The sequence below is a fragment of the Ascaphus truei genome, chromosome 7, assembly GCF_040206685.1.
Source record: "Ascaphus truei isolate aAscTru1 chromosome 7, aAscTru1.hap1, whole genome shotgun sequence".
Taxonomy (NCBI): Eukaryota; Metazoa; Chordata; class Amphibia; order Anura; family Ascaphidae; genus Ascaphus; species Ascaphus truei.
This window is the reverse complement of record NC_134489.1, coordinates 64953736-64965877: the sequence shown is the minus strand read 5'-3', so window position 1 is coordinate 64965877 and position 12142 is coordinate 64953736. Positions and strand designations below refer to the sequence as shown.

Sequence of the window (12142 nt, the reverse complement as noted above, 5' to 3'; positions counted from 1 at the left end):
AATAGAATATATTTTCCTGTTCCCCACACGAGTGGGTACTAATTGGTACTAGCTCCTATCTCGGCATAGGTAGGACAGGAAACTCTTCTTCAGGGACCTGTTATATAAGCTCCTCCATTTCCCTGCAGAGGCTGTCTTTTTCCTATCCTACAGCATAGTAGTAGAGTTTGGGACTCACCAGGACTGTTAGTGCAGTTCAATCTGGGAGGTTGTCAGCCTCTCTCCCCTTGACGCTCCGGCAGAAGTGTAGTCTGGAACAGCCAGCCCTCCTGCCCAATCGCAGGGCCGCGATTGGCCGAGTACTGTAGAAGTGTCTGGGAACACAGCCAGACTGGACCTCATGGCTGGGGTAAGACACACTAGATCCCTCTGTGACCAGGAAACAGATTGGGTGCCTTCTTATCCCCTTAAAGCGGCAGTGATTCTCTGATGTCACACGCGCAATGGTGCCATGTAGACTCCACGATAGTCTTAAAAGGGCAATACCATCTAATGGTGCCTGATCTTTTTGAAGCGTTTTTGAGGACTAAAGAGATTGGTTTTTTTTTTTGGTTTTTTTCAGCTTCTATAATCATTCTGTGTGAAATAGCAACGGGTCACTGCCCAAAACTTTTAGGGGAGTCCCTAGATTTTAAAATTATTGTAATACAAAAGAGTAACAATGGAGTGAAGATTGTTCTCTATGTGCTCTATCTTTGATGCAGTACCTCTGGAGTCAGTGAAAAGGAAGGTGGCTAATAAGCCCTGATATGTGCGGCCTGCAGTAAGCCCGATTATGTGTGGCTTCTAGTAAGCCAGTGCTCGAAACAAAGAAATTATGCGATGAGTGCTCAAGTCTGCGGCCAGGGGCCCAATGACAAGATTTTTACTCTCCAGTCCCGGATGAAAGATACGATCTCACATTATGGCTAAACGGGGCCAGAAGAGATCAGGGTCCCAAACAAGCCTAGATAGGTGAGGAGCATCAGAGGAGTCTGGTGTGCTATAGCAGTACCTGGAAGGAGAGTAGTGGGATTCATCTGATCATAGGACTGACTGGAATCAGCCTGATGAGAAATTGGTGATTCAGAGACTCTTTCCAAGCAGTATCCCTTCTTTTCACATAGACGTCAAAAGTTGGGTAAATTCCTTGAAGGTGGACGCTGCAATCGCCCGTATTGCAGGAAAGACTTCATTAGCAGTGGAAGATGCAGTGGCGTTTCGTGACACATTGGATTCTTTCTGGCAGCGGGTCATGCTTGCAAGCCTACAGTAGTAATAGCCTCATTTTTCAGAGCAATAAGAATGTTGCTAGGCAATCTGGAAGAGGCTTTGGAAAGAGGTGTCAGGAGAAACCCCATTCTTTTGGCATTATCAGAAATCAAGAGGGCGGCCGACCTATATAGCAGAAGCATTGCTGGATGTATTGCGCCTTTCAGCGAGAAGCATGGCCCTGTCCGTGGCAGCAATAAGAGTGCTTCTCGACTTACTGCTAAGATGTCTACAGGTGGTCGGGCTCCTGAGACATTAAATGTATAGCGCGAACGTGGGATCTTTTACTAGTGTTGGACACTCTAGATCTTTCCATGTCCAAATTTTTGCAGCAAGTAACATTAAGACTATTAACATAAAAGATAATATGGTTTGTAGCAATTAAATCTGCAATAATAGTGGAAGAATTGCAGGCTCTCTCAGGCAGAGAACGTTCTCTCGTTTTTCAGCAGGACAAAGCAGTCCTAAGACCTGTATTACGTTTCCTTCCAAAAATCGTGTTCTCATTTCACCTCAATGAAGCGATCAATCTATCATTCTGCCCCCATCCTGCGAATCCTAATGAGATGAGACTACGTAACTTAAATCTGGTAAGGTGTTTTAAGGTAAACATACTCAAATAAAAAAATACAGAAAATCCGATTTTTATGTATGATCAGATGGTCCTAGAAGAGGGCAGCAATCCTCAAAGGGTAACCATATCACAATGGATTATTTAATGTATAAAATAAACAAAACATCCTCCTCTCCCCACCCGTAAAACATTAAATTGGAATTGCGAACTGCTTTACAATGAACTGTATAAACTGATGGGCATCTAAGTGGTTTGTTTATTCTTATGTTTATAGCGACTAGAATATGATTAACATTAAATATGAAAGTTCTCAAAATGTCATTTGTTTATATTCTTTATTCACAGGATATTCAGTGGCGGTGGGGGATTTTAATGGAGATGGGATTGAAGGTATAATAGTTATTTTTTCTTTAGATGTATTAATGTGTATAACTTCTACTTAAATGTTTCTGTAACTCTGGGTTTATTATAAGCATTTTTAAATGTTGTCACCCTTCTTTATAAATGTTAAATTGATGGTAAATCAATACACCACAGGTGATGTGAAACTGTGGTTTATTGCAGGGTTACATTTGCTTGCAAACGCAGCCTCATTGAGAGATTCATTACAAGTAACTCGGCCAGTCACATTAGCAAGGTCAGGTCTCAGAATATGATGCTATAGGGGTGGCCAAACGCAGTCCTCAAAGGCCACCAACAGGCCAGGTTTTAAGGATATCTCTGCTTCAGCCCCGGTGGTCCAGTCAAAATGACTGAGCCACATATTGATAGATTTAGAGAGTAGTACTGCACCGACACACTTTATTCGAGCAAATACCCGGTATGTACCTGGCAGATACCTGGAATGCGCCGCTCCTCACCTCTGACAAGCCCCGTTGCATTTGCCTTCCCAGCCTGGGTTCATGCCTGGCTGATGGGCGGCTGATCTGTTAAATGATAATGATTAGGATTTAATAGGCTGCAATGCTTCGCGTGTCTACCAGATGGCATAAATTCATGAATTGTAATGCAGTATATATATATTTACTGTGCAGTATTGCAGCCAGCGGGAATAAAATGCTTCAATCCCTGCCGGAAAATAACTCAATGCACTCGGGCAGAAAACAGTCACAAACCTCAATACACCCGGGTATACCCGAATTCGTGGGACTAGCCGAGCTCGAATAAAGTGTGTCGCCAGTGTACAGGCATAACGGGCTTAAATCGAAAGGTGTTAAATAAGCCCTTAAAATCCAACCTTTCGGCTGCAACAATCCGCCTTTATCAAGGTGCGGGCTACACTAAAGGCCGATTGTTGCAGCCGAAACATCGGATTTTCATGGTTTATTTAACCTTTTTTTTATTTGTCTGTTGAGCCTGTACTACTGTCTCTAATCTATGATGCATACCGTGGGACTCTACAGAATTTCCGTCTGAAGAATGGAGCACCAGCGGATTGTATCTTTTTCCCCTTTTGATGAGTGCCTACATTACTCTAATATTTTGGAGCCACCTGGAAGCAGGGTATCCTTAAAACCTGACCTGTTCGTGGCTCTTGGGGATGGAGTTTGGCCACCCCTGTACTATATGAAAATTTATGATGGAATAAACCAGATTGAAACAACCATTTTTGTATTACTTGAACAGTTCTATAGCCAAGATTTTGAAAAGGGAACTTTTAGCTGTTCAAGCTGCAAACTGAACTTGGGTATTTTTGGGTGCCAAGAACAACGGTTTCCCCAAGATAAGATATTCTTTCACACCACAAGACCCAATAACAATGCAAGACATACATGGAGGAAAGCTGGCCACAGCGTTATTTTTCATTAATAAACTCCCCAGATCAGATCAAGCCCCAAAACGCATAATAACAGGTGTGCTGTTGGTGCACATTTGTTAGGATGGTTTCACATACTGTAGAACACCGGTTATCGGTTGTATGGTAAGAGTCCGTTTGCAATCCTGCAATAATTAAATATTACTTGGTTCTTGATCAGCATTGTCGTTTTTATTTTTGTCCTCAGATTTTGTGTCTGGTGTTCCAAGAGCTGCAAAAACGTTGGGAATGGTAAGATCTTATATCTTTGATTTTTTTGTTAAATAATATTTTTGTTAGGTAACTATTTATTATAATTAGTTTTTATTTATTTTTTTAATGCTAAGAAGTTAAGATAACTTCCTTTCTTGCAGGTTTCTATTTATGATGGGAAAAGTATGACCTCCTTGTACAATTTTACTGGAGAGCAGGTATGTTGTTGCTTGTTTGGCATTTCTTCTTAAAATACTAATTAGGGCTGTTTACCTCTACAATCTGACTGCATATGTTTCAATAGTAACTACTCAGGCATTCTAGTAACCAAATTAGCCAAACAAAATTAAACAGCCTATGGTTGCATGAACCACAGAGGCCGATTTCACCGTTCCCTGAGCTCTGGGATCACTTGGTTCTCGAGGTGGTTATAGTTTTTTGCCGGTTTCTGGTGCTGTCATTTTGACTGAAAGCTTATTTTCAGTTGGTGTATTTTCCATGATTGGACCGCAAACCCCCAGCTAATATCTTAAAAATGTTCAATGGCCATAACTTTTTTTTTTTTTTTGTAAGCGTCAGTCCGTTGGCCAATATTTTTTAACCTAACCTGAACTGGGTGTCCCCAAGAAGAGGACCACTCTGGTTAACCCCAAGCTGCCTCCTGATTCACGATATCTGAACCAGAAAAGTCTATGCTCACAAAATAGACATCAGTTCAGGCAGCCAATCGATGAGCATTGCATAAGGTTAATGTCACTATGATATGGATTTGCTTGCCGACGGGACATCCTGGCCATTTTTATTTGCCAATAGTGTCTGTAAATCAGATGATCCTGTATAATGAACTGCAAGTCTTCTGAGTTGTTTAATAAACTTGGTCTTTCTCCCAGTTCAAGTTAAGACCAAAGCAAAAAAAAAAATCAAACAGAAATAAAACTGCAAACACCAAAAATGTGTTTCTCCTTCTAGAACACAACTGAAATGAGCTCAGGTTATCCAGTTTACACATTGTGTTTGAAGAGGTGTCTACGTCAAAATAATTACCCGGTGTTACAAAAAAACCCATTGTTTTACTATGTTTCATTTTATAGTGTAGATTCCATTGCAACGCTTTACCTGTTTTTGGAGTTTTTATAGACTTATCTATACTGACCAGATGTTTTCTACTTAAAGCCCTTTAGAAAATGCCCTCTTAAAATGGTTCTAACCTCTGGCAGCACGCTTACATTTTGGCATATTTGCTGATGGGGAGCTGAATTTATTTGTTTTTGCAGAGTTTGTGGCAAAATCCCAGTGATTTTATTTTGTGCATAAGATTCAGATGTTTTCTCTACACGGTGGGGAAAAATGTCAGAACATTCACAAATAAAGAGTGGGTACATTCCTACGCGTTTCTTCCGAAAAGGAAAAAAGAGCCCTTTTGTGATATTTAACAAAAACAAATCTGGCAAGAGCTTTCTTGGCTATTACACCAACCTATAGTTGGATAACTTTGTTATTCACCGCTTCTTCCATATCACAACAACATTGGCCTGTTAATAAAGAACTTTGTTTCCAACCACAAGATGGCCTTTAAGCTTTTTTTTATAATTCATGTGAAATTATAGGCAAAATGCCTATACTCTGCATTATTTGATTTTACAGTATAAATGGGTTTTAAATTATATAATTTTTTTCTTTAATAGATGGCTGCATATTTTGGTTATTCTGTGGCTACTACAGATATCAATGGGGATGGGTAAGTATGTTTCTACTTATCTGCATTTTTTTATCAGTTAAAAGGCTACGACATAACCTGTCCTGTTGTAATATCTGCACAACATGGTTGCATAGGTTCATTTTAATAGTGCGCTGCAGAGTCTTATTTTTGAAGGAATTAAAAAAATATCCTTGGCCTCAAAATGTACTTTTCCAACACTGCCTTTATATCTACATAATAGGGAGTAGTTGCTACAGGCAGTGAGAAGACAGGAGAAGCCTTACACCCTCACTCTGACCAACAGGGCAGGGGGATGGGGGAGAAATAAATGATAATAATAAAAGTAAGGCCACAATTGGAAATGGCAGCCGGTAGTGCAGAGATAAATGGAGAGCCAAGTCTTCGCTAAAGCAAAAAGGTTCAGAGAGCGGGAGCAGAAGAGATCATGAATGGCCATGTATGTAAAAGTGATTTGTAGAAGTCATGACCGGACATCTCCCATAGATTGGAGGGAATGATCAGAGTCTGTATTTCACACAGTTAATCAAATACCATTAACCTGGTGATCCCTTCTACCAATTGTTACCTTTGGTGATTTATTTAGCACTTTGCATCCCACAGCCCAAAGGCTAATCCCAAATACCTTGGAAGTAACACCACACCATCAATCCTGTGGTCCCTTCCTTACCACATTTGCAGTCCTCACCTTAAATAAATTGGCCTGTCTGACATAATATAGTATAAACGTACTTCTCCTAGGAACGGGCATCTTTAGCATCTCAAAACGCGCCTCCACACCTCAAACACACGACCTCGGAATGTAAACTCACACTGCATTAAAGCCTTGCGCTCCTCTTTCTTTTCTCAGTTTAATAGATTTATTTATTGGATCCCCGCTTTTTATGGATCGCAGTTCAGATGGAAAGCTTCAGGAGCTGGGGCAGGTGTCGGTTTATCTTCAGCAAAGCACAGGCGGTCTTCAACATTTGTTACGGTTGAATGGTTTTGACTTGTTTGCCAGATTCGGCAGTTGCATTGCATCTCTTGGGGATGTTGACCAGGACGGCTTTAATGGTAAGAATAACTTTTCAAAAATGTTATATAATATTTGTAATACTTTTTTTGCAGGAACACCTAAAAATGGTTGATTTTCTGACTGTTTAAGAACTTGCACTGTGATCTCTGCGGCATTGCATAGTTTAGTAAATATGGGGGATGCTGAACATGATGTTTCTTTGTACTTTATGACTTTTTAGAGTTGAAAAAAAAGTGAACTTTTGTTGCATCCACTAATTTACAACTAAAGCTGCAATTCTGTGTCTGTCTTGCCTATAGAAACCCACTTGGTTGGTGAAACTAACCATTAAAGGTCCCTCCTCCTGGATCATTATGCCAGCTACTTCTTAGATAAGCATATCGGTAACTCCATCATTATAAACGGTGCCAAGTGTACATGTATACATTTCTACGCCTGCAACATCCACTAATGTTCTTAATTGGTTATTTGTCTGGTCGCCAAACAGGAATTTGTCTCTGGATACAAAATAAGTAATATGTCTTCAAACCAAGATTTCTGATACTGTTTAAAACATCTAACTTGGCAGGACAGTTATTTCCTTACTGTATATTGGTGAACTTGACTTGTGTATTGTAAAAGCTTCACATGGTTGGAACTGCTGAAGGCTCTCTAAATTTTGTATCTTAACCTAGACTGCCATCTAATGGATTATTTTAGAAACTGCATATCATAAAGTAAATACTGTAGTTTAAAGGGATTGTCAAAAACAGTATATCTCAAATACAAATTTCCTGAAGAAAGGTCATTTAAGGTCTCATAATAAAATTCCATTCAGCTGGCCTTTGCAAAATGTATCAAGATTAAGGTAATTGTGTAAAAATGGCCTATTGGGAATGATATACATTAATTTGACCAGGTTTACATGGTAAATCGGTAGTACTGTACTTAAGAATCTACTGTATGTATGAAAGCATTGTAAGTTAGTGCAAATAAAAACAAGCGATCAAAGTGAATGATATGAAGATGTGCACATACTGTATATCCATGTGGTCAAATAAATTATTATTACAATATGACAGAAATATGCTAATATGGCACCACGTGAACAAACTCCAACTAGAACCTTACTACTGTACTAATCAAGAAAATCTAAATGTTAAAAATTATAGATTTGATCAATATGTATATATAAAAAATGCAAGAAATATATAAAAAAATACACCCTAAACCTGGTGATGATCTGACAAGTCCTCAAAAATTCATTAGATGGAGGCCACACACACACAGTCCTTCTAAAGCATCAAGTCCAAATAGATATACTGTATGCTGCTTCTGTGGGTTAACATTTCGTCCTAATGCATCCAAAATAACAGCACAAAATACCAAGATCAGGAGTGGCCAACTCCAGTCCTCAAGGACCACCAACGGGTCAGGTTATAAGGATATCCCTGCTTCAGCATAGATAGCTCAATCAGTGCTTAGTGGATGGATATCTGGGGCGCTCCCTTTGCAGTTTAAGGGTGGTGTTGGAATATAAGATAAGAACGGAGCACTTGTGATACAATACAGTCATAGTCTGCTGCTGGACCCAAAGAGAATCCGCCTTTGGATAGAGTGCCGCGAGCACAGATGAGAAATAAAAGATAAAATGAATGGGTATTCATATATAGTAGATAGTCATGAAAACAAATCAATAGATAATAATCATAGAGCGACCCAATATCTGGATCACAACATACAAAAGATGCTCTGCGCAACTATGTGCACATGGAGAGAAGACTGAGATAATAGTACAGTATAAGCTACTCACACGGTCATGTGTGAGCAAATAGCCCAGAGTGGGCTGGGGGTTAATGAGCAGGTGGACGGTATCCCCTCCGCATTGGCCCCAAATATAATAGGATGACATGCACTGGGAAATTTTGGGGTCGCTCTATGATTATTGATTTGTTTTCATCATTATCTACTATATACAGTATGAATATCCATTAATTTAACTTTTATTTCTTATCTGCGCTCCCCGCACTCTATCAATCGGTGCTTAAAACCTGACCTGTAGGTGGCCCTTGAGGACTGGAGTTGGCCACACCTGACCAAATGCAATATGTTTCAAAGTGTAACAAAAATAAAACCTGAGGTAATACTCACATTTTACTCTAGTTGAGCACTTCTCATATATTGGTGTCAGCAGAGATGCCGTCTTTGGTTGCCACTGTACCACTGCTCTTTTCAGCATCTTGGTGAGTTGTCTGGGTCAGCTCTTACGGATTACGTCACTCTCCAGCATCACAAACCCGGCTCCCAGGGCAACTGCTTACTTCAGTTCGTCGGGGGAGGAGCATTCACACAACATGTTGGGGCAGTGGTGAACGGTGGAGCCCTCTTGCAAAGGTGTCTCTAGTGTTGAAGGTACAGCACTAGCACAGTGAGGCCTGTGGAGCAAGCAGCTGCAATGGATACAGGTTTGTGACGCTGGAGAGTGATGTCATAAGTAAGGTCCGACTGCTAACACAGTCATCGAGTTTGTGGTTTATGTGCAGCAACGAGTGCTGTCTCCCAACAATATTAGAACAAAATAATACTGTCATTGTTTTTGTCACCCTGTTTTTTTATTTAACATTTCGATGTGATCGACTTTTTACAAGCCAGTACATATTTAGAGATGATTGTGCAAAAAGAAGCTCCTAAATGTTGTACAATTTTGTAATTTAATGTGCTAATTAATATATATTTTTTCAACTTGTTTAAGATGTTGCCATTGCTGCACCGTATGGTGGCGACAGCAAGAGAGGCCTTGTTTACATTTACAATGGGAGACCTTCGGGGTTGACCTCTGTGCCATCTCAGGTCCTTGAAGGAAAGTGGGCTTCTAAAACTATGCCACCAAGCTTTGGGTACTCCTTAAAAGGAGCAACTGACGTTGATGAAAATGGATATCCAGGTAAGTCTTTCTTTTATGGGCATATCCAGCGTTTCTCAAATTTCTCCTGGGGAAAACTCCAACTAGGCCATGTTTTGTTGATTACAAACCATTCAGAAAAATGTAATTTATTATTTTTTTCATGGAAAAGTGCGAATCAAGTCATTTGACCATATCCTTTTGTGAAATATTTAGCAAAAATAGCAAACATCTAAAAAATATAAAAATAAAATAATAATAAAAAATAAGTCACCAGGCATTAAAAGTCAATGGCGCACATTGATCACGTGCCGGAACGGACATGATTACCTCTACCGGCATTTGACACGTGCCCCAATGATCATTGCAAAATGGCCTATTATATACTTCTGGTCGGTCCTAACCTCCATGTTAGGACCACCTGCTGCCTCCGCCACCCGTATCACAGGTGGAGAGCAGGTCCCTACGTATGGTGGGCCTAATGTATGGTTTTCACGGGCTAAATCCGTGTGACTGACTGCGTTTCCAAAAGAAAATCGATAAAGTAAATTGCATTTTTTTGTAAGGTTTAGACTCTAGAGGGAAGATGGTTTGTGGTTTCTCAGCCCCTCACCCCCTTCCATAAAAAGTTAATGAAATGATTTCATGTCTCCCCCATGATATTAAAGATCAACTGCATTAGTGATGGGCAGAAGATTATGGAGCCAATATTTTTACAATATTGACTGTAATAGTAATATTTTAGTAGAAATGAGAGGTGGTTAGGAAAGGAACATGTACAAATACTGTATGTGAACTGTCTACCATGTGTTGTAATCAAAGAAAATTGGAAAAGTGCATAAACTTTTTGAACACAATGGAGCCAAGATACAATTTAAAATTGATATTTAAAAAAAATCATAACATTATTACTATTTTTTCCTTTTAATGGCACCAGTTGCCAGAATTCGAACTTTTAAGCGCATTACAGTTGTCATTTTATCAATGGTACAAAAGGCCGCGCCATTAATGATTTTTCCTAAACTTTTTCTTTACTTACAGACTTAATTGTAGGAGCTTTTGGGGCAGATAAAGCGGTTTTATACAGGTACAGTATGCATATCGATGCTATAGCAAGTAGCAAACTTACGCTATCATCATTTTAGATGTTTTGAATTCAAACATTGCCTTGAGTTCCAGGAAGAGTAATTCTCATACTGTACAGTACATACATAAATTGTTTGTTCTATGTTTTTACATAGTCTGAAATAGTAAAGTACTATATACAGTAATTAGCAATGTTGAGGTATTAAAAAAAAAAAAAAATATATATATATATATATATATATATATATAATTTTTTTATTATTTTTTTTTAAAGTATTGCTTTCAGGTGCCTTAGCAAAATACATTTTTATGTAAATCCTATTCATAGCAACACATAGAATTACCTGTAGAAATAAAATTAAAATGAATTGGCCACCAAAACAAAGAATGGATATTTCTCCAAATTCATAAATAATTGTGCATAAATCTTTAAAGAAAGTTAAATATTGAACTACTTCTGTCTTAATCTTTGGTAAATTAAAAAGTATATTACTTCTGACTCTTATCTTTACATTAACAAATTAGCTGTTGTTTTTTGGATGAACACTTGGTGTCAAAATGTATATATTAAGTAATGAAGCAGTGTGAGATTTCCTCATAAATTAAAATATATGAACAAAAAGTATAAATATTAACTGATCATTTGTATCATCAATGTACCTTTTAGTATTCATTTTTGTGTTGCATAATTTAAGATCCTTTTTTTTAAATCAGGTTTAAGGTCTTCAACTTCTGCTGTCTATGCTACAAATAAAGGCAATATGTTTTTGTGACTTAATTAAAGCAAGATACACTGCTTACAGAGTTCTTGTACAAATGTGCACAATCATTCTATGAATGTGACCCTTTAGTTTTAACATTGTGTTCTCTTTTGAACAGGGCTAGACCAGTTATCAGTGTAAATGCTGTTTTGGAAGTGAATCCAACTATCCTAAACCCAGAAAGTAAAATGTGTAATCTTGCAAATGGTATCCAGGTTTCCTGGTAAGTGTGCTTGCTTTACATAACATAACTATTACAAATATAAAGAAAAATCGATTTCCATGGTTAATTTGCATCATGACAACCATTTTATTTTTAAACCCGTTTTTGACTCTGTGGTGCCGCTCAACTGATCATTCCCCCCTCTTCTATTGTGGAACACGGAATCTCCTACTTATACGAGTGCCATCCTGCCCCTCTCCGGTTCATCCGGCTTCTGCCCTCTTCCATCGTGGCTTTTGCCAGCTTCCTACCAGTAAGGATGACCCCAGGACGATGTAGCCAACGTTATTAGAATCACTGGTATTCTGCAGTGGGACATACACAACGCGCCAGCAGGAGAAATGGTCATTGTTTTTGAATTGGCCGTGTGTGAAAGCAGGCCACCAGCGGGTGTAAAAATGCTGTCTACATCTGTTCAGGCATACCCCGCATTAACGTACGCAATGGGACCAGAGCATGTATGTAAAGCGAAAATGTACTTAGTGAAGCACTAACTTTTTTCCACTTATCATTGCATGTACTGTACTGCAATCATCATATACGTGCATAACTGATGTAAATAACGCATTTGTAACAGGCTCTATAGTGGCCCCGCTTGCGCACAGCTTCAGTACAGGTAGGGA

At 39.0% G+C, this 12142-nt stretch overlaps 1 protein-coding gene across 1 annotated transcript in view; it reads left to right on the top strand.

Moving 5' to 3' along the window:
- Nucleotides 1-12142, top strand: part of ITGAV (integrin subunit alpha V) — a 113310-nt gene that overhangs the window by 66299 nt on the left and 34869 nt on the right. Inside the window, exons 8-15 of the mRNA XM_075608871.1 lie at nt 2171-2215; nt 3829-3872; nt 3995-4051; nt 5519-5571; nt 6401-6606; nt 9300-9491; nt 10491-10536; nt 11415-11519. Coding sequence (XP_075464986.1) covers nt 2171-2215; nt 3829-3872; nt 3995-4051; nt 5519-5571; nt 6401-6606; nt 9300-9491; nt 10491-10536; nt 11415-11519 — 748 coding nt within the window. The remainder of the gene's footprint in view (nt 1-2170; nt 2216-3828; nt 3873-3994; nt 4052-5518; nt 5572-6400; nt 6607-9299; nt 9492-10490; nt 10537-11414; nt 11520-12142) is intronic.